The sequence below is a fragment of the Gambusia affinis genome, linkage group LG04, assembly GCF_019740435.1.
Source record: "Gambusia affinis linkage group LG04, SWU_Gaff_1.0, whole genome shotgun sequence".
Lineage (NCBI taxonomy): Eukaryota > Metazoa > Chordata > Actinopteri > Cyprinodontiformes > Poeciliidae > Gambusia > Gambusia affinis.
In genome coordinates, this window is record NC_057871.1 from 16,445,948 (window position 1) to 16,467,880 (window position 21,933).

At 37.9% G+C, this 21,933-nt stretch overlaps 1 protein-coding gene across 5 annotated transcripts in view; it reads right to left on the reverse strand.

Annotated features, from left to right (window-relative positions):
• Window positions 1-21,203, reverse strand: part of rptor (regulatory associated protein of MTOR, complex 1) — a 139,924-nt gene extending 118,721 nt beyond the window's left edge. For all 5 annotated transcript variants that reach the window (XR_006370320.1, XR_006370321.1, XM_044113284.1 and 2 more), the window contains exons 1-4: window positions 20,656-21,203; window positions 17,038-17,212; window positions 4,972-5,074; window positions 3,700-3,782 (exon numbers count right to left, since the gene is read on the reverse strand). Coding sequence is in view for 3 of the 5 variants with exons in the window: in XM_044113284.1 (XP_043969219.1) it covers window positions 3,700-3,782; window positions 4,972-5,074; window positions 17,038-17,205 (354 nt within the window). In the remaining 2 variants the exon portion in view is untranslated. The remainder of the gene's footprint in view (window positions 1-3,699; window positions 3,783-4,971; window positions 5,075-17,037; window positions 17,213-20,655) is intronic.
• Window positions 21,204-21,933: the final 730 nt, after the last annotated feature.

Here is a 21,933-nt window from a genome sequence, read left to right on the forward strand (position 1 = left end):
AGCAAACATATATAAAGATTCATCAATTAAAGGATTCCATATCGTGCATACCACCCTCTAACTAATGCCATGCTGAAGAGAAAAATAAAAAATAAAAAATCAATATTCACTTTCTAAACTGAAAATGTGTGGTAAAGCCCTTTATGATGTATTGTCATCATTGGATCATCTTAAACCACAGTGAAATTTTACACCAGATCTCATTTTGGTTTTTCTTTGGTGATGGAAAAAGCTCAGAAATCGGGAGAGACCAAGCCTTTGAAGCCCAGCCCGACGATGCATAATGCAGAGGCCATTAGCTGAGAGGACAGCAGGGGTTTGCAGGCTGCAGCCAGGCAGGAGAGCTGAATACAGCCACCCAACAAATACAGAAAAAAATAAAATAAAAAAATAAAAATAAAAAAAAACACTTCGATTAGACCTGTTTGGCAGCTGCAATATGTTCAGCAATTTGTGCACATTGTGCTGGCTTTGAAAAGGCGATCTGACAAGACAAGCGTGTCACTTTTTATCTTAAGAGATAACAACCAACAATTGTGCAGGAAAGAGTTTGAAAAAGGATTACCAAACAAATAACAGACGGCTGAGAAGGAAAAGAAAAGGGTGACAGGCACAGATAATATGAAAGTGAACAAGTAAAGGTTTAAAAGAGAATGAGAAAGTGGCTGAGTCAGATTGAGGTAGAATGCACAACAATAAAATGAAAGCCAAGATATTGCAATGGCTTTCTGAACAGCACAGTCTTTATTTTAATAATGCAAAATGAAAGACAAAAGTAATAATAAAAAAAAAAAAAACAGAAAGGAAGAATAAATGAAGCCCAGATACAGATAATGTCAATCAGTATGAACAACATATGAATAGTAATTTATTTCTGGGTCTGATCCAAGACATTGGAGTGTCTTCATGTCTCATCACAAATGATGGAAGGACAGAGGAAGAGACAGACAGAAGGACAGGGGCCACATCAGCAACGATACAGGCTCAATTCAAGTCTGCTCTGATAAAGACAGGGCTGAGATAAGAAGCAAAGCTCTTGATTTACTGGTTTGTCCAGAGATATGGATCATAACCAAAAGAACAAGATCCTGTAAACAAGCTGAAGTCATCTCCCTCCATGGGATCGGTAGGCCTCACACTGATGACACTGCAGCTCTGTTCTCCGGTGGGAGCTCTGAGCCCACCCAACCCTCTGCCCACTGAAATGTCTTGATCAGTACACATTTGAAGGTTTTCTGGAAACGCCCCACTGGGACGACACTCTGGGGTAGATCCACAACGTGCTAGACAGGCTTTAAATCCCCTCCCTCGGCCTGGAATCACCTGGAATCCCACAGACTGAATAGAGAGCTGGATGTCTGTGTTTCTTTCTGGACCGAATGAAGAGACAGGTGGACAGATGCCATCCACATTAAATTTGCCTAAAACTAAACAATTCATCAAAAGCAACCAGCTGAATATTTGGTTACCAGGGTAACCCCAGTAATCTGAAAACTGAGAGAGGAGTCTCCATATGGAAAGAGTCTCGTAGCGTGACCAGTCGTGAAAGCTCCAGCACAACCACATCTGTCAGTGACAGACCAATCACAATCTTGGCACATGTGGCGCCATTCAGCTCTGCTGGCGTTGTATTACCTGGCTAACTGCTCACTAACACGGCTGTTGAGGTTAGAGATGGAAAGTGCTGCGATGCCAATAATGTTTTTTTCTCACACAGTTATTGAGAAGAGCACTAATTATTTTCAATCTGCCTTTTTTTAAAGAATTTAAAAAAAAATCATACTACTCCTACATATCTTCATTATCTTCTGAGAGATGCAGATGTCATTTAAGTATTTCCATTGAATTATCTCTTGTGAAATCAAGAATTGCAACAACAACAAAAAAATAAACACAGAATAAAACAATTTATAGGTACAGAAAATAGAAAAACAAAAATATTTGTTATGGACACGAGAGAGCCTTCATTGAAAATAAAATATTTTTATGTTGTAGAGAAAAAAAAATATGATAAAGAGAGGTGAGCGAACAACAAAGAGGGACGAAAGAGCGGGAGGAAGTGTTGGTGGAAAAAGTGAGTGGGCAGCTGGGATGGAGATTGCTTTTCTTTCTGTTTTGCTGGCCATAAGGGTTAATGTTCGAGCCCTGCAGCAAACATAGACATAGATTCGTGACAGCAGAGCTGGCAAAACTAAACTCTGAAAGGTTCAGCTGCTGCAAACAACACTGCTACCAATAACTGCCATGGGCTGCTAACAGAAATGTGCAAAATAACGGATGCTAATTTGCTCTCAGGTGTAATATTTAACTCAACTCATGTACAACAAAAATGTTTTTCCCCTGCTGTGACAAGCGGGTAATAACGGCAGCATAATCGATTGCTTTGTCAACACTTTATATAAGGTGTGTTGGCGAAATCAGCTTTTTGTCGTGATGCTGCAGAGCTCTGAATCCTCAGGCTGGAAACAGGAACAGCTTTCTCACCCTCCCACTCCTCCTCCTCCTCCCAGGCTCCTACCACCATTTGCTGCTGACCTCTGGGATCAACCAAATCCGAGCTCACATTTCTTTAGCGGCTCCATCTCTGGAGTCGTTCTTCCTCCACCTCCTCTTACCTTATGCATTTTCTTCTAAACCATCACACCGGACAGCCACGTGTTCTATTTCTAGCAGCTCCACAGCTTTCAGCAACACACCCAACCAGATGATGTGTGTTTTGATACTGAAGCTTTATGAATCAAATCAAATCATGCCTTGTTAAATCGAAGCAATGACAGATTTTGAGGCAGTATTATTAGTGGAAAACATCAAATATTGGTAAGACAACATATTTTCATCCGACTTAATGCAACACAATATACAATGCATTACTTCCATAATTCTTTGTATTAGTAGTATTATGTAGTAAGCCACAATCACAACATCCGCATGGTGTTTATCAAGAAAGCTGAATTAAGAAATATAAACACAAGCACTAAAAATTTTTACTTTTAGACATAATATCCACATAGTATGATTAATAATTTAAGGGATTTCTAAAATATTTGACTTTTTATTTAATTAGATGCACTGTAATGCTATTTGTTGTGAATGACATAAAGCACAATTTTATAAAGTATCCTTAGAACTGCCTAAACATAGCAGTAAAGCCGTAGTTAGGAAACAAACTCAAACCTCTATGAACTGAATTCCTAAAAGTGAATAATTGGAAAATTAAATAATTGCATTGGGGAAACAAAAAATATCCCCTAGCATCAACTTAAATATGTAAACACATTTCTGTGTTATTGTTTGTTGGAAAAACATGTAAGGGAAGCTTAAAAGCTAAGAAATGTATTTGTCTGAAATACATAAATAGCCTGCCAATGATCTCAAAACTAAGTAAAACATAAATCAGGTTCACATTTCTAAAAGATGGCGGACAGAATTAAACCTCCAAGCGACCAGCAGTTCATCAAGAAAAAAAATTTCAGGCGAAAGTACTGGAGAAATGTAGATGATATGAGACAAAAAAATTCATCTGATAGTTATTGTGCTTCATTTTACCATCAATGAAAGATGGTTTCATCCAGCTTGATATGGTGAACAACAGAATCCATTAGTGTATGAGTCTCTGTCTGTCTGTCTGTCTGTCTGCATGTCTATATGTCTGTCTGTCTGTCTGTATGGTAGTATAATAACGAGGCTTTCTCCACTCACCCTGGGTTGCCAGTTTTCGTACTGCTTCTGCAAGTTTGCCCCAATGGTCTCCAGGGCTTTCTGTGGACTCATTGACAGAGGATCTGACAAGAAAAACAAACGCGGTGAAACCACACTGCCACCTCTGACTCACACCCACACAGGCCAGCTGCACAAAACTGTCACACCTCAACAAAAAAACAACAACAAAATACTAGTAAAATCGAGGTTGACAAGTCAGATATAATTACGGCTTCCACATTCAGACTGTGAGTGCTAGGGAAATACAGTTTTGGCATAAAAAATGCAGTATGGAATTGAGGGGTTTTAAAAATAATATCAGGATATCACAACATATGGCACTAAGAAAACTCTGTTTAGAAATCACCGTCCCAGTTCATCATGAATTTCAGATTTTTCAAAGAGTCTGCAGTCAGTATACAAGACTCAAAATACTGACAACTAAAATGTGAAACTCAACAAGTGATTTGGCACATTAAAGATAAAGCATACAGATCTAGTTAGTCAATGTGAAAACCCCTGCATTTATTTAGTCTGATTAAACTTTCATCTTTTCTTAAAAGGATACACTGTCATCCTTTCCTGAAAAGAGGCAGGTAAAAAGGCTTTAAGTCAAACAGCTTTCACATATATGAAAATAATAAAAGCATGTTTAATCCTTCCTCATACTTTTCAAGACTGCAGAGGCCCATGGATGATGAGACCGTATGACGAGAGTTCCTTTGAGAAATAGCCTCACCGGAGGGTTGAACCATCAAACCTTTCAACACAGCACAGCAACTGCACCTCATAGGGCAATTTAGGATATAGCTTCTGTTTGTTTTTAGTATTATTTTCAAAAATATCCTTAAGTTTAAAATATTACAAGATATGGGACAGATTTAGAAGTGATAAAGTCCTAGACCTCTATTCATGCCAATAGAGATCCAGCATTTTCCCCAGCATTGTTGACTATGACGTAACTGGATGTGAATAATCTGACAAACTGTTAAATGTCACTTCTTGTTGACATTTAACAGTTTTCAACATCATCAATTAGCAGTAAAATGTAGAGCATTAAACTCTTCAGAGCTATTTAATAATTTGATTATTTTGCATCTTATTTGATTTATGATTGCAAAGATATTGCCCCATTTCTCATCCTTTAGATTTTTTTTTTTTTTACCTTCACCTGTCTCAAATTTGAATTTATGTGTGAAGAGCACCTCAATTTTTATTGAAAACGAGATTTTTTTTCCTTTATATGTGTGCTAATAGGGAGGATATACTCACCTATCCAACACTCCAGCCTGGCACAGGGGGATGTCTTGACCACATCAGGGGGGTCCACTCCCACATTGAGACACAAAACCAGAGCAACACTCACAGTCTTCATCTATAGGGACACACACACACACAAAAAGCATGTAATTCTGTCACAGATGACCATTCAAAAATTCTTCATTTAAGAGATAAGCTCTCCTAAGAAACCACGTCTGTAACTAAATTTGCACACAAAGTTTTAACATGTCTTTTGGTTGTTTTAACTTTTGAAATAAAGATTGAGCAGAACCCACAAATATCAAAACAGAAAAGTATAACGCATATTACTGGCAGCACCATATATGTCGACACTCCAGCAGGAAGTGAGTAGAGACATAAACCTGAAAATGAAATAAAGTAAACATTGATTTGTGGGTTATGTTGCCAATCCTGACACACATCATCAACCCCTGGCAGGCAGCTTAGGTTCCCTACTGTGCAAATTAAATATTGAACTAGCAGGAAGCCAATACCACCTGAAACACTTTCCGTTGTGTCAAGACAGACGTCAAGCTTTTTGACACTGTGTGGATTCATCCTGAAGATCATTATGTGCCTGAATCAGGTCACCTACCTAAAGAGCTGAACTTGCACCCACCTGTATGAATACATTTTGCAGATGTAAAAGAATTGCATTTATAGAAAAACGCTTTTAAAAACAGAAACGTAAATGTTTCTTTTCCAGTGCTCAATAATTGTTTGTCTGAACGCAACATATTTTCTCCCTCGCTGCCAAGTGCTCTAAGACAGCAATGTTACAGTCAAGTTCTTATTTTTCAGGCTACACCAAAACTTTTGATGAAAATCATGGTTCAATACTGATTGTATTTTCTGATAAGATATCGATGTACTGAAACTGATTTATAGTCCACACAATATTGTTTATTTGATCATAAAAGTTGCCAAATCAGATGTGAGTTCATGAAAATTTTATTAAAGTTAATCAAGAAAGATAATATTTGTTCTAATCTTTTCTGTTGTGACTGTATACTTCATCAGGGACTTGTGTTTAACTGTCTCCCTTAGCAGGGCTACCACCTGCTATGAACTTTGGGTGCTCCTGGTTTTTCTTTATCATTGCTTCTGTATTGATAAGTGTCTCTTTCTTGGAAGGTGCCACTGACAGAACTATTGTTGCCATTAGCTACATATACAAATGGCAACAATAGTACATGTTGAAACCATTCAACATGTGGAAATAGCCATGAATACACTCTTTGTTATCCTTGCCAATAGAAAGTACTCCTAGCTCAGTGCAGATGTTTCTTTTTACAGGGATATGCAAGGACTATTGCTACCTTTGAGTACATGTGCTCAATGCTTCTGTGTTGAGCTGTGTTTCTCTCCTGGATGGCCCAACGGAGTTATTGCTGCCTTTAAGTTTGTGTATTCTCCATTTTCTTTTATTGAAAACAAACATAATTAGAAAGAACGATGTGTCTGATGACCTCTATCATTGTAAAATTCTCAGTTGTTTTCTTGTATCATTATTAGCCAATAACTTAAAGATGACTTTGATATGTAGGTCACAACAGCGCAGCCAGGTGACCTTTTACAAACACTGTAACGTAGACCCACTGAGCATGTGCTGTATGTCTTCTGTGGGTTATGTGCAACCTTCTGGCTGAACAGGTTTTGGAGGCCTGTTATTGTGAAACTAATTAAGCCCCCCCTGTGTCTTCCCACCAAATGAGTAAAAGGTCAGTATGCTAGTGGGACTCAGCGGGGCTACACTTGACATGTACATGCAGCCTTATACACAAAGCCACAATAGATCACTTCATTCATTTAAGCTTGATTTTTTTTTTTTTTTTTTTTTTTTTCACGCCATGCCCTTTTCTTCCCTGCATGCCGAATGTCAAGACCTATCCTCATGAATGGAAAGTTCTTTGGCGGTTTTCGAGTCAAACATTTAAAACAAAGGAAACAGCTCTGCTACACAACCAAAACGTGATGTACAAATCCCTCTGCAGTTGCATCTTACTATATAGAAGTTGGTGCAAGTATGCACAAGCAATAAAGTTATAAAAATGCCAAACTTTTCTTGGCAGCCTTTAATATAAAACCAGAGAAAAAAAACTTTTAGAAAAAATAATTTTTATCAGTTTTACATTTTAAAAGAAATATAACCTCTTTGCTCGACAATAAATTGCCCCAGAAATTATTGCGATAAACAATAATATTGTGGTTTTGAGACCATTTTCAACTAATATAATTGTGGCATAATAATACAAGTACATCCTCTTAAATATCAATAAAATTGTAATTTCTACAGATCAGTTAGAGCTGGAGCTGGGAGACATTTTAAATGTCCAATAGTACTTACGAAAATAATAACCAAAAATAATAAGTGAAAATGGAACAAAACCCCCCCAAACACAACCAAAATAATGAATTAAATTCATTATGAAGTCTCTGTCAACAAACTTGCTCTTCAAAAATATTAATCACTGATCTCATCCTTCAGCTAATGAAACAAGAAGAAAAGGGTAAGTCGAGACGTACCAGAGTGAAGCCTTTTGTCATCCACTCTGGTCGAAATACAGACAGGAGGAAAACAAACATGCATGCAAATTACAATTATTGAGTTCATTCTAATTTATCGTGCAATTAATTGATCTATTGCTTATTTTGACAGGCTTAGTCTTTGATAAGGAAAGAGGTTTGCTGGGCCTCGCCAATCACTTCAAGTCCCATTTTAGTATAAAGTGAAAATATGCCTGATCTATATAGTGGCAGTTCTTGCCATTTGCAAAAGCAGAAAGACGAACTCAAAAACCAGATGTCTTGGTGTTCGTTGTAAACAAAAAAAAAGTTGTTTTTTTTAAATGAAAACGTTACATGAAAGAATGGTCTACAATTTTTCTCTTATGCACTCTACAAGCTCACACAGTCAGGGAAAAGATGTGGATTAACAAGAAAGAAAAACATGAGATTTGCCCTTTAAAATACACCATCTGAAAATGGCAGGACAGTTTGGAGAAATATGATCCGGAAGTCCACAGGGAAAAGAGAGATGTTTCTGTCATTCCAGGTAAAATGTCAACGCAAACTGCTGGGAAAATAGTAAGGTCATTTCCCTTTTTACGTTAATCTGAGCCAGCAAATGCCAGAAAAACCTGGTAACTCACCAAACATCAGTCACATCATTAAAGGCCCAGCGCCACAACAATGTTAATCATGATTACAATTAAGTGGCTCACTACAGGAAGATAGTTAAAATCCTATTAAAACAGCCATGATTACATTCTTTATTTTTATCCTGCATCTGACAGAGGTAATTTACAAAACATTTGATTCTCATTTGCACTCAGATACAGCAGATAAATGTGGGATATTTCACAATACAACGTGGCATTTGAGTATGACAGCACACAGATGTGCTCCACATTATTCTCATTGATTTATACGCTTGTTTATTTTGAACCATAACACAGACACACGCACACAAAAACAACACAAACAGGAGGCCTTCATCAGCCTTCTCCCGAGAGAAGCTGTCAGATTTAAATCGTTGCTGATTTAGTGGGGTGAAGTGACCATGAGCATAAAATTTACTTAAATCAATAACAAATCTAAGTGTGAGCGGTGAAGTAATGAAGAAAGGTAATCTCATCCACAAACGTCATGCATTTGTAAGAATTAGGTCTGCTGTGACAATACAAGATCTCCAGAGATACATTTATCTTCTTATGAATAAGCAACAAATGCTGAATTAAAATATATGGCAGTAAACAGTACAAGTATCACACATTTGACATGATGACATCTAGCAGGTAAATTTCAAAAATATACCTGCTGTTCCTCCAAATCCGTGAAAACCACAAGTCATATGATCAATGTCATGGTACAGATATGTGTCTGCTTTGTGGTTATGACACCAGAATCTACCTCAAGATAAAGTAAACGTTATTGAAGGCATATTTGGTTTTTGCCGATTACCTTTTTTTTTCTTCCCACTTGTTCTTTAGATGTTTTATCTTCTTCAAAAACAGTTGAGACCAAATGGGCCGACTAAAAGCCTAACTCCTCTCAAGGGTGTCTGAATCTGCCCGACCCTCTCTTTTCACATTGTGCTCACAACATGTTTTCATTTGGTTGGAGCTCCCATTGTGCTTAGATCCGTCATTAAAATATGGACTGCATCATAACACATATGGAAAACCCAAGCCACTGTTTTTTTTTCTATGCACAGCCTCCACTGGACAAAGCATTAATAAATTACACAATGTCTTCTATCAATGTTATGGATTCGTTCATAACTAATAATGATAGTAATTTTAGTGATTGATAGAAAATATGGGTCAGTTGCAATCAATACCCTCAACACAGTATTGTACCAGTAACACAATTTCAAGTATTTCTAATATTGTGCAGCCATACTTTCAAAACTGATCACACTCATCTAACACACCTATATTGGTAAATATGTACGGTTTTGCTAATATCTGCTTAAATTTAATCAATCCAAGTGCTTCAAATGTTGAACTAGAAATTACAAAATACAAACATGTTCATTATCAAATCTGTGATAAGAAACGTTTAGCTCAGCCAAAATAGGTACATTCTTGTTAGCAAGCTATACAGCAAATCACGCTTATATTGTCCTTATCTTGCAGACAGATTATCCTGTCAGCATATAAGCAAAATGGTGCCACAGTGGTGTACTGTGTGCTCCCTCTGTGCTTTTATTACCAACTTTTTTCACCAAACCTGAGGAGCAGGAAATCTCCCCTAAAATGTATGCAGAGGCTCATCTGCTGGGATTTAATCACCGCTTGACCCAGAACAAGATTGTGGCCAATTTGATGGCCTGATCATTTCAGTCTTGAATGGCTGAAACAAGACAAATAGATCCTAAATGAGAAAATACAAGAAAACGCAGAGAATTAAAAGTATTAGAAAGAAAATAACACAGTGAAACCTCTTCTACGCAACCGCATTTTTGTGTGTGCATGCATGTGAGTCTCTGTTTCAAGCCTGTGCATTAAAACTGGATGCAGAGCTCTTCTTGTTAATAATGACAAGGGACTCCAGGGGATTTCCCAGCCTTTTCCCTCAGGGGCCTTTTTAGACTCCCATTCAGTCCGCATCAGGGCCCGCTGGTCGATCAATGACTCCTGATTAATCCATCTATTGGGTCGGCAGTGAATGAAGGTTATTAAACCAGTCGTGAACATCGATCTTCCTGAGTCATTCTGTCACGAGCAGGAAGCAGGAACAGATAAAAAACTGGACTGAAGTTGACAAAGACACCATTAAGCAGAAGATGAGAAAAATCTGGGTTTAATTCCACCATTTTCTACCACTTTTTAACCAAATCAGGCTTTAAATATGCTCATGTAAAACTCACAGAGGAGAAATGCCAAAATCTCATTGGTCACAACCCCCAAACCTACAAATCAGCTATAAATAAAAGTTTATGAGAGCAGATATGTGACTGTATCTTGAAGTATGACTTTTAGTGGTTGGTATGACTAGAAAACCACCACAGAGGTTGAGTTTCTTTATCATTTATAAAAGGAGGGATAAGCTGTGTCCCTCTAGTGATTTTCCTGTTTATGAAATCATTTTTGCTCTTTTTTTTATCCTGACACGGATATACAATGACTGAATAATGTACTAAAGCATGCAGCAAAAAAGATTTGAGATTATTACTTTAAAAAGCAACAGTGTGATTTATTGTTACATAAAACAGATATATGCCCTGGCTAAAGCAACAATTGAACCATCTAAACGTAAAAACAAAGGTTATGCTCCAAAAGTTAATTTATACATAATAAATGTGATCTCAAAGCATCTTACATGACAACTGTCCCAAATAATATAATGTAATCAGCTTCAGTTTGTAAAAAGGTATACATTTAAGGAAGACCAGCTTACTGCATGGAGGAAGTGACTTTGTCCCTCTCCGATCATTACGTGGTGACAGTGCAAAGGATCAACTCCTTTTTAAACAACAGGATTCCTTCATTATGGACACAATCAAAATGGATTTTGTGGTCTTAAGAGTTACAACACAGGTAGCTGGCCTTATGGGCAAACATGGAACATTTGGGGAATTTAAGAGACCAAACTAAACCAAAAAATAAAGACTAACTCCAGTATTTTTATACGTAAAAACACCAGATCAGTCGCATCTTTGAGGGAGATTACCTCATTCCCCATTTTGTTCTTTGGATGTACAAAGAAGAAAATGTGGAATTGTGTTAAAATATCCAATTAACCAAATCTCCATGTAAGAAGTTGCTCAAGGGCTTTTTCCACAAAACTGATTACAATGCATCCTTGGGTCGCTATTGCAGGGAACTCTGGCTCTGCCACACAAAACTGCAAAACTAAAACCAGTTTGCTCCCAGAGTATGAAAATAGGGGTACAAATTGACAAAGAGGCAAACCGACCGGGAGAACATCTTACCATTAACAAAGAAGACCAAGGAAGATTATGCTAAGTTTTAAGGAGGATACAAGTCATGCAAACAATACAATTTATGAAAATCCTACAGAGGTATAAAATGTGCAAGCTTCACCAAGCAGCATACATAATTTAAGGATCATCAAAGCCGGAGTGAGAGCTGCATTCAGTATTCTGCTCAGCAACTCTTCAGCAGGATGGGAACTTGCTTTGATCTGAAGCTCTTTCCGCTTAAAACCCAAACACTCTCTGCTATAACGCAACACGCAGATATAAAAATCACTACTATCTAATTATTATCAGCAAATTGCAAATACATTCATGTCCCTGTGACTGGAAGTCCATACTCTGCTTAATGAACTGCATGAACCCGATTGAATTCAACTAATGATACAGCACAGACCACCAGCCTCATTTCCACATTATTACAATGGGCTGAATATTGATGACCTATCGATTTCATTATCCTGAGGTAGAAACAACATGTGTGACAGCAAGAATAGAGGAAAGTGAGTGAGCTCTAAATGAGCTCCTGTTGCTCTGAGAGATAAACAACCCGAAGACGCAGAAGCGGGAAAAAAAAGGGAAAAATAATGAGATCATGCACAGCTAATTACATATTCTTAGAGGGTTTTAATTTGGTACCAATAGATTTAAGCCCATCTGAAATAAAAATAGGAAGCCAGGTATTATCTGAGCCGTTTTACTTTCAGATCAAGGTTTACATTTGCTTCTCATTTCTTAAACAACCATGTTGACAGGCACATGCTGTGGTTGTGGAAAATATGTCAGTGTTTAAGAACATTATCACTAAGCCTTTAAGTAATATGCTTAACTAACAATTCACATTTACAAACATGACAAAACATGTAATTGGCATTTGAAGTAAAAAATACCTTTAAACTTTTCAAAACAAAACATGGTCTAATATCTACTGATGTTAAAATAGTTTGATATATGAATTTCATTTAAATGAAAATATCATTTATTACCTTTATGTATTCTTATTTTAATTTCTGTACCTAGACTCAAGAAATAATATAAATAAAAACACCCAGTAAATTCAGTAGATGTTTTCAGGTACAAAGCCCAGTTTGTATTAGTTAGTTAAATACCTGATTAATTACTAGAACTATATACTGACCAACTTCATTAACCCCCTATAAGATTGATGTGTGATACTCCTTTATTTTCCATACATTTTTCTGTTGTGATGACTGTTCAGTCTTTCTATAATTTAATCTGCAATCTGATTCCAGTAGCAACCTCATTGTTGAAGTGTTGGTAAATAGCTTTCCTCCTCCTTAAGTGGAGTCGAGCTCTTCTTAGGTTACATTTCTTGATGCAGTGATGGACTGTGTAGTGAGGTACCGCCTTCCTGAGGTACAGTTGGGCCCCTCTGGCGATATCGATTCTGGTAGTGTGACGGTTTCTCATGCAGTGCTGCCTGAGGGCTTGAAGGTCACAGATATGCCAACAGTGGTTCCAGGTCTTAGTGCCTTACACACCGACAATCTCCCCAAGTCCTTTTGCAACTGACTGCACTTCAAATGTGGGAAGATCTGTTTCTTTGTAACGTATTGCCACCGATTACATCAGGGACAAAGAGTCGGATGATAGTTTCCGACCAAAACTTTTGGTGACAATCACATTTAATTAGATTATGTAGTGTGTGCTGTCTGCATAATCCAAGACAGAACAATTAAAACTGCGATTCAACATGGAGTTAAAGTAGCATTTCAAATCAATATGGATGATATTATTTCCCTCTCGCTGTCTCAACTAAATTAGCTTTTAAATTAAAGATTTCTCAAATTTGAAGAGAAAGAGTGATGCCAAGCAACTGGTGTGCACAAGTACACAAGCCTTCTCTCTTTATCTTTAATTTGCTTCCTAGGCTTTTTCAAGGTTTTTTCTTGTTCAGGGTCAGATCTTCCCTATATTTTGAAGTCATTCCTTTTATTTGACTCCTTTTAAAAAAAACAATTGCATATTGTTACAATTATGAGCAGCTTAATCAATAAATAACTAAAGCAAAAATAAAAACTGAAGAGATATATGGGTGTTGTGTAAAAGACAATCATCTAATTCGATCTTCAAGCACACAGCTGAAAGGAGCTTGTCACACAGACACTTTCTTAGCAGTTTGGCGATACGGCAGCAAAAACGAGCCTCTGCTAAAGCTGCCTATGGCTGTTCTTAAATCACCACCCAGGCAGCTCAAGACAATTTGCGCTGTCATAAATAAAGCCAGCATTGCGGAACCTCAGGAGGTTTGGTGCAATGCTGACATCAACGACTACACATAAAATGTGAGTTGGATACCCCTTTCTATTCTTTCTAAACCAATAATAATGTGCAAATTCAGTGTTGCAGTCCTCTTGTTTGCGTCATCTTCTCCTCAAAACTAATTGTGCTTATTATCATTTATGCTTTAAGAGTATTATGCAGAATCAACTTTTTTCAGCTTTATGTTGTGTTGAATCATTGAGTTCCTGTAGCAGCCATTTGGCGGTGTCCTAACGCCTGTTCATACAACGAGACGCATGTTTACCCAAAGCCCTTACAGCTTCAGTCGCCAGCTGAAAGAGTCAGCGGATAAAAGGAAGGTTGAGCGCAGTAGAGCAAAGTTTCTGTCATGCTTTAAACCTTTGTTATGGAACATGATGGATTTGGAAATGTTTGCAACCTTCATCAAATCTTGGTGTCAAGGTAATAGTCAACATTTACTAGGAAATACACACTTTTACAGAGAATCGGGTAACAGACGTCTTATTAGAGGATCTTGTTCTTAAATCTCAAGAGCATCTGGATAAACAAACAGCACCTCATCTATATGACACATTAAACCAACTGACACTTTCATGAAAATGATCCTTTCAGTTTTTTCTCTACTTCACTAGTTGACCCAGAACCATGACATCAACTTGCTCATGCATTTGTCTCACATCAATCAAAAAGTGCTCTGGCGGATGCTAAATATTGAAAAATTATGTCAGTAAACTCCTTCTACAAAAATGAGCATCCAAATTAAAATGAGTAACATCTGTTTTTAATGCCCAGTGCAGAACCCCATAGCAGTGATGGAAACATTCACCACAGCATCTGCTAGACTGTAGCAGGTGATCTTACAAAGAGCCAAAATGTCTCGTTTTGTAACAACCTTCAGCTGATATCAATTATGCTTCTGGTTTGATGTAAAATCTTTCAACCACGTTTACTGTGAGAAAAAGACAGACTCAAAGTGATCTTTACAAGTTACCACGATCATTACGCTGGTTTCTTTTAAACTTGAACAAATATTCCCAATACATAGTTTGATTCTTCATCAACATTTACTTGATATTTTCTCTTAAAACCTGCACTCTGAGCTGAAATTACGGCTGACCTTTGACTCTGTTGCGCAACACTGATAGTGTTCGGCTGTTCTGACTGAAAACTCTTCTCAGAATTGCTTTCACTGGTTCAGCAAGTGCACACACAGGCATGCTTCAGGGCAAGTATCTCACACACCAACGGCGGCAAAGGCACAGACAAGTCAATCGCTTTTTTTTTTTTGTTTGTTTTTCTACAAGCCTAACAGGGGAATATAGACAACACTGACCAATGAGGCAAGTAATGGTAAAATCTCTGAGTCGTCTTCTGTGTGTGTCTGAGAGACCTTTGATTTCCCACAGTGCAGAACATCACTGAAAGCCCACTCATAAGCCTTCTGCTGCATGCTGCCCTCACCAGGCTTAACTTCTAGTTTATCACTTCACTAGACATAGTAGCTTTTGCAGATAATAACCATCATTTCAAATCAGCCAGCGCATAAGCATATTCTCCTGGTAACTGAGTCCAAGCTCTACAAAGCAAAAAACTTTTCGTGGGAGGTTTGCCTGGATCACAACAGCAAAACAAAAAGGTGAAAATTACAACCCACCGATTTTGATTATTATTTAGGTTTTCTGTTATCAAATGTGTGCTCTCAAAAATATCTCAAACGTTTTTTTAAAACACCATCTGAACAGTTTCAGAGCAGGCTTACTGCATTTACTTGTTAAATCAAATTCAAATCACTCTTGCATAAAAAGCTCTTACGCAGCTAGCTCATTTTCAAGAAATGTGCCGACTTCTCACAGGTTAATAAACGCAGGTCTGTGGTCTGAAAATGCCCCGAGCAATAAAGAAAAAGAATGTTACAGAGTAGATTTAGCATAACTTTTTGATAGGAATGTCAATTTCCCTCTGCCTTTATTACCTCTTTTGAATCAATAGCAGCCTAACATTTAATGATGTCTTCATATTCCCGCAGCTCAACATTTCTGCGGGTGCTGTGCCATTTAATTCAGGTCGTGTCCTTAACAGCCGGCGCGTGTTAAATTTTCATATCGGGTAAATTTCTACAATAGGTGAAGAGATTCCAGGGCCATGTATGACTAAGTGACATTGCCATCATTATAATGGCAGCACCCCGTAGCAGAGAGGCAATTCAGTAATCGAGTTAGTAACTGCGAAGTGGATCACATGACAAATCATGAAGGAGAGCTATGAGGTTTCACCTTTAATACGCTGGATAAGTAGCCTCCAGCAGAATGAAATGAATTAGCACTTTAGTAACGAAGCAGAAAGACAATGATGAGCCAGTTTCCTGGTGAAGAAGAGCTATCCGTTTAAACAGACAAAAACTTTTAATTTAATTGACAGAGCGAACACATGTGGGACTGGACAATAACACCATCTCCCTTGCAAGTGTTCTTTCTAAAGGTATTGCTGGTATCTGCTGATCTTAGTTCAAAAGCTAAGCGCTTTTAGACTGAGACAGCATGATAACAAAGAACATGGCAATTAGTGATCCTCCAAGGCGCTGGTGGGTGAACTTTGCTACTGCAGAGCAGACTGATATTGCAGTTTCAGGTGTGACAGAGAAAAGGGATATAAAAATGTTCCAACGTGTCACGATTTCACTCTGCGGTTAGTGCAGTGCCTGCGGTACACAGTTTATTAAAAATGTTTACTTATTTTACTTATGCAATTATAAATTCTGGCTCTGAAAAAAATTACTCATCCTTGATAAATTTCCAAGTTTCTGTAAAATAAATAAATAAATAAATAAATAAATAAATAAATAAATAAATAAATAAATAAATAAAGGACAAAACTGAAATTGATTTTTAAGAAATCTAAAATAGCTTAGTGACATACAGTAACTGTGCAAAAATCTCAACTTATACTTTGGTAAAGCCCATTTTGATTCAATTTTAGCATTCAATCTTTAACAGGAGTCTATCAGGATCCTAATTTTTTTTCTTACCAATAATCACCAAATATTCCTTACAAACTTTCTCTAATTCAGATTGTGAGAATATCTCTTGTCCTGATGTTTTTTCAGATGTTTCCACACATGTTCTGTCAGACTTAATCTGGCTGAGCAATTCCAAAGCCAGAAGACAATTTCTTGTAGATTTTGCTGTCTTCTTGGACATATGATGAAGATTAAAAGATATATTACAGTGGTAATAAAAATGTTAATATTTATCTATATTGCTAAAAACTTCAGAAACCTTCAACAGTAAAAAGCCAGTTTCTCTCTCTGGCCCTGTCAGGGTGATGCAGACATTAACAAGCTAAAGGTTTACCCGGTCTTTCATCCTCCAGCTCTGTGCCAACGCCTTGGAGCCCTCGATCTTCTCCAAGTGCCTTTTCTTCATGAAGGTCAAAGGAAGCTTCCAGTCATTCATGTCTGCCTCCTCTTCCTCAGTGAGCCCCACAGCCGGGGAATGAAGCAAATCCGAGTCCATTTTCATCAGGGCCCTGTATGGAGTTAAAGGCAACAAATGTGATGAGCTTTTGTGTATAGCACAGTTCTAAAATATATATATTTAGTAAAATAATAAGTCAAAAGTATGATTAATGTTTGCTAGTGCCAGATCTGGACAGACCCGATCATATTCTCTGCTGTGGCCACTTTTCCACACTTCACCTAAAACCAAATGTTAGTATTTCTCTAAAAATCCATATTGAAAACAGACTTAATTTTACTTAAATATTTACCAGAAATTGGATTTCAGTTTGTGTTACTCAGTCAAAACTTGGACGAGCTTCCTGTCATGAAGTCACCACAAAGCATGTGAGTGCTAAAAACAAACCACCAGGCTAAAGGACATTATTGCACAACAAGGCCGGAGCTAAAATGATTTTTGAGCCACGTCAACACACATCTGTTTAAACAGGACAGTGGATCATAAATAATACATCTGTCAAATCTGAATGTAATCACAGCTGGGTCATGGATCCTTTAAAAAAATGGCAAGAAAAAAAAATCACAGAAAAAAAACAGGCACTTAAAGGTTAAGATAAGACTTATAGACTAAACTGTGTTCAGCTTTTGATCGATCAAAAACTTTCTGCCTTTCTTCTGAGCTATTCTTTGATGTCATTATCAAGAAAAAGAAATGCAGAACTCAGTATTTAAAAACAGAGTTTTAAAAGAAACTATTTTAGAAATGTATGGTCTTTCAAATTAATTCTGAAAAAAAAAAAATGCTACAGAAGCCAGACCTTTCTACTGCATCTGCTTTCAAAAACAGAATGAAAAAATAAAAATAAAATGCAAAAAAATAAAAATTATCAAAAATAAATTTTACATTAAAAAAATTAATCAAAAATTCTCAAGCACATCACCTTTCATTTGCATAAAATCTGGTACATCAAACCTTTTGAGCAGTTGCAGTCTCAGTTTTCAAGCAGCACATAAGGGAATTTCTCTATTAACGAATCTTTAAATGTTAATTTAAAAAATAATGCACATTAATTGACACAATTTCTTACTTAAGGGTTGCTGTATCAAACAACTGAAACCTTAAAATTGATAGTATTGTCCACATTTATTAGGAAGGAATAATTAAAGTCTGCGACAGACTGGCGACCTGTCCAGGGTGTACCCCGCCTCTCGCCCGGAACGCAGCTGGAGATTGGAACCAGCAACCCTCCTGACCCCATTTAGGGAAGAAGGGTGTAAAGAAAATGGATGGATGGATGGATGGATGAATAATTAAAGTAATTTAGTTCATTCTGATTATTCTCAACTCTTGGCTCACACAGTAACATTTTCCCATCTTGCTTTACAAATGACCTCAGGCAGTCTAAATGCAACACAATGTTTGTACACAAATAAAAGTTATGATAATACTTAAGTCAGTTATTACTACTCTCTCCTGAGTTTTGACTTTACGACCTCACATTGTTTCTATAATGACAAAGTCACATTTACTGATCTGCTATAAAACCTCCTGCTTAAATAAAATGTCAACTGACACCAAACCAACATTTGGCTCACATTTACAGTGCTGCACAAACCTCTCGTCCAAAATGGGACAAATTAACCCGCCAATCATATACTGTATGAAATTGTGTCTAGGATTTCCTGAGCATGTATGAAATGTATTCTATTGACATTAATGGCTGCTGATCTTAATGACCTTTTTAAAGATCATGTTTTTATTTCTGTTTTTTTTATGAAGCCACATGAATCATAAAAATTCAGGGGCATAAAATTCCTGAACTGATATTGAGTCTAGATATGTGTAGACTCAACACACTTGTAGCGAGGTCATTCAAAAAAGCTGAATTACCTCCTTGGCATATCAGCAGCTTTTTCAAAGGTCTAGACATGAACAATTCATTTGAATCAGCTGTGTTGGAGCAGGGATGCATCCAAAAACAACAGGACAGAGGCATTCTGGGACTGAAGTTACAAATTGTCTATAATGAAGCCTGGGCGCAAATTCAAACTGGAAGACTCTTTAGCCCCACCTGGCTCGTCCTATCGGAGCATCCCGCCCATCACCGCTGTCCTATCAACGCTGGACCAAGCCACGTCACGTCCAATCGCCTTCCAAAGCCCAGCTGAAAAGGACCTCCATCCATGGCATCTTCCGCATCCCAACCGCGCTCAACCCTCCTCCACCCCTCCACCTTCCCTCGCCCGGATCCTCAAGCTCGCATCCTTCTCCGACCTCCACCACCAGTGTCGGGTCCCGGGGGGATGACATTCCTATCCTACATCGGGAATGCTCATCCGAGCTTATTGCAATTCACAGCTTAATGACCACAGCCGGGGCCCGAGCGCCAAAGAACTTTAAATTCATGTCTGTCAATAAACCTTTTTAATCGCTGTTCATTTTCTCTGTCTGAGTCTCTCCAGATTGAAATGCTTTGATATTACAGACAATTTGCTTCCTCAGCTTTTCTTGAATGTAAAAACAGAAACCATAAGAACTATAGACACGGGTTGTTTTCATTAGAAACTAAACATCACACATCCAAGCATTGCAATGCTTCCCCATGATTATTTTCTTCATAATTATTAAAAGATATATTTAAGCAATTAGAGCTGCACAATATATGAAACCACAACTGTTTGCTGAATATGAATGTGCAATATCATAATCACAAAGAGCTGCATGGATGCTATTTTTTTAAAGACATAAATAATAAACTGTTGTTTATGCCAGTAACAGATATTTATTCATGTGACCAAGATCATAAGGTTGAATGAGATTAGGTAGGGACATTGTGATTATGAAAAACAAATAGCATTTGCTAGTTGTGAAAGTACACTGGAAATGATATATCAGAGACAGAATGGTAGTAGATAGGTGTAAAACTGCAAAATGTGGAATTAACGTGGATAGATTAAAGGGGAGAATTGACCTCAGAAACTAAAGATAAACCATCAAAAAACTCAAGTATTACCAAAGACCAACTGTTCATACATAAATTACCTAAAAGCTTGTCTATAAAACTCAAGACTTTGTTGGACATTACTGGTGGTCATACTTAATAAGAGAGCTTTTTGTAAAATGATTTCAGTGATCTTAATCTAAATAATTTAATGCATCTGCTTCCCATTTTTCTATCAGCCAAATACAACTTGAAGATGTCGTGACGTTATTCCGGCTGTCCGAGGTACATACGAGATGCCTGCTGTTGGGGGTCACATGTACCAATAATCATCTCCTGCTAAAACTTTGCCAAACAAAAGCTGCAGGCTGCATCCAGTTAGCTCCACTAGCCGGCTAACTCAACAGCTGCTCCGCACCGGTGTTGCTCTGACAGCCGCTATCAGTTGTCCAAATGCTATTTTAAATCCCTCCGTGTGGATCATACAGCAACAAGAGCTGAGAGATAAATGAGTAGAAGCAGATATGCAGAAATGTCGCTCCGTGTTGTTAGCGAAGCGGGCAGATTCGTACCTTGGTGCGGCGGGATTATCAACCCTGGATGGGGAAGAAGCTCTCCGTCTCCGGACGATGACAGACACGGTGGCGCAGATAATCCTTGACAGGAAACTGTAGGGGAGCGTCCAAAGCCGGTACAGGAGGTCGAACCCGTCAAAGGCGAGCTGGACGGGTGCGTGTTTGCAGGGGAACCTGCGGTTCCTCTCCCCGGGGCTCTTTGCTATGGGACGGGGCTGGAGACGAGGCCCATCTTCACACGGACAGTCTGCCACAGCCACGCGAAGAGACGGCCACACTTATCGATGACGGGGGTCCCGCGGTGTTGTCCTGCAAACCAGCGACCCAAGAAGCTGATTTGGCTTGAAGGTTTTCTTGAAAACTACACACAGACCCGAGAATATCTCCGGAGAGGCACTTCTTCAGCACTTCAGCAAGGGCGCAGCCATCTTGAGTTAGACCCAGAATGCACCGAAGCTGCCGTAAAACGTCATCGCCGTTTCCTGTCACGCACCAAAACAAACACACACCAACTGACAGAATTAACACTCAATTCTCAATTTGTTAAGTGGAAAAAAACTAAATTAAATTAAAAATCTCCTGAGTGTGGCATGCCTTTGAGGCCTTCCCCTTTTATTATGAGAGCTCTAAATAAAACCCAGTTCAACTACCTTTAGAATAAATGCTCTATGCTCTGGAGGCTTCAGAGAAAGCGATCATGAATACCAAATAGCACACCAGAAAATTCAGGGATGAAGGTGTGGAAAACTTTAAAGCAGAAAAACGCGTCTTAAGCTTGAAAAACCACTAAGCATTGTTTACTACCTATTCTGATAATGAAAAAAAAACTACAGCTCAACTCTAAACTATGGCTGCAGAAAAAGTTGCAAATTTATTGTTAAAGCAATATTACTGTCAGCAATATGCATATTACAAAGAACAATCGTAATTGACTGGAAATATGGGGTGGTAGCATCATGCTGTGAGAATGCTTTTCTTCTGCAGGGACTTGGGAGCTGCTCAGATTTGAATAAAGGAAAGCTCTGGAAGACAATCTGGTAGGCTACAGGCTGCATAAAACTTGAGACCAAGACAGTCTCAGGTTTTATCCATAACTTAGCAGGACGATGACCTCCTCTTGTAGAACTAAAGGAACATTTGTAGCTTTATAGAAAAAATTTTGCTGTTAGTAAGCTAAATAAGAAAAACAAAAAAGATGTGAAAATCCCTGACTTTTATTATAATACTGTTTTAAAAGACTGTTTCAGTATGTTTAATATTTTAGTGTTTTTAATA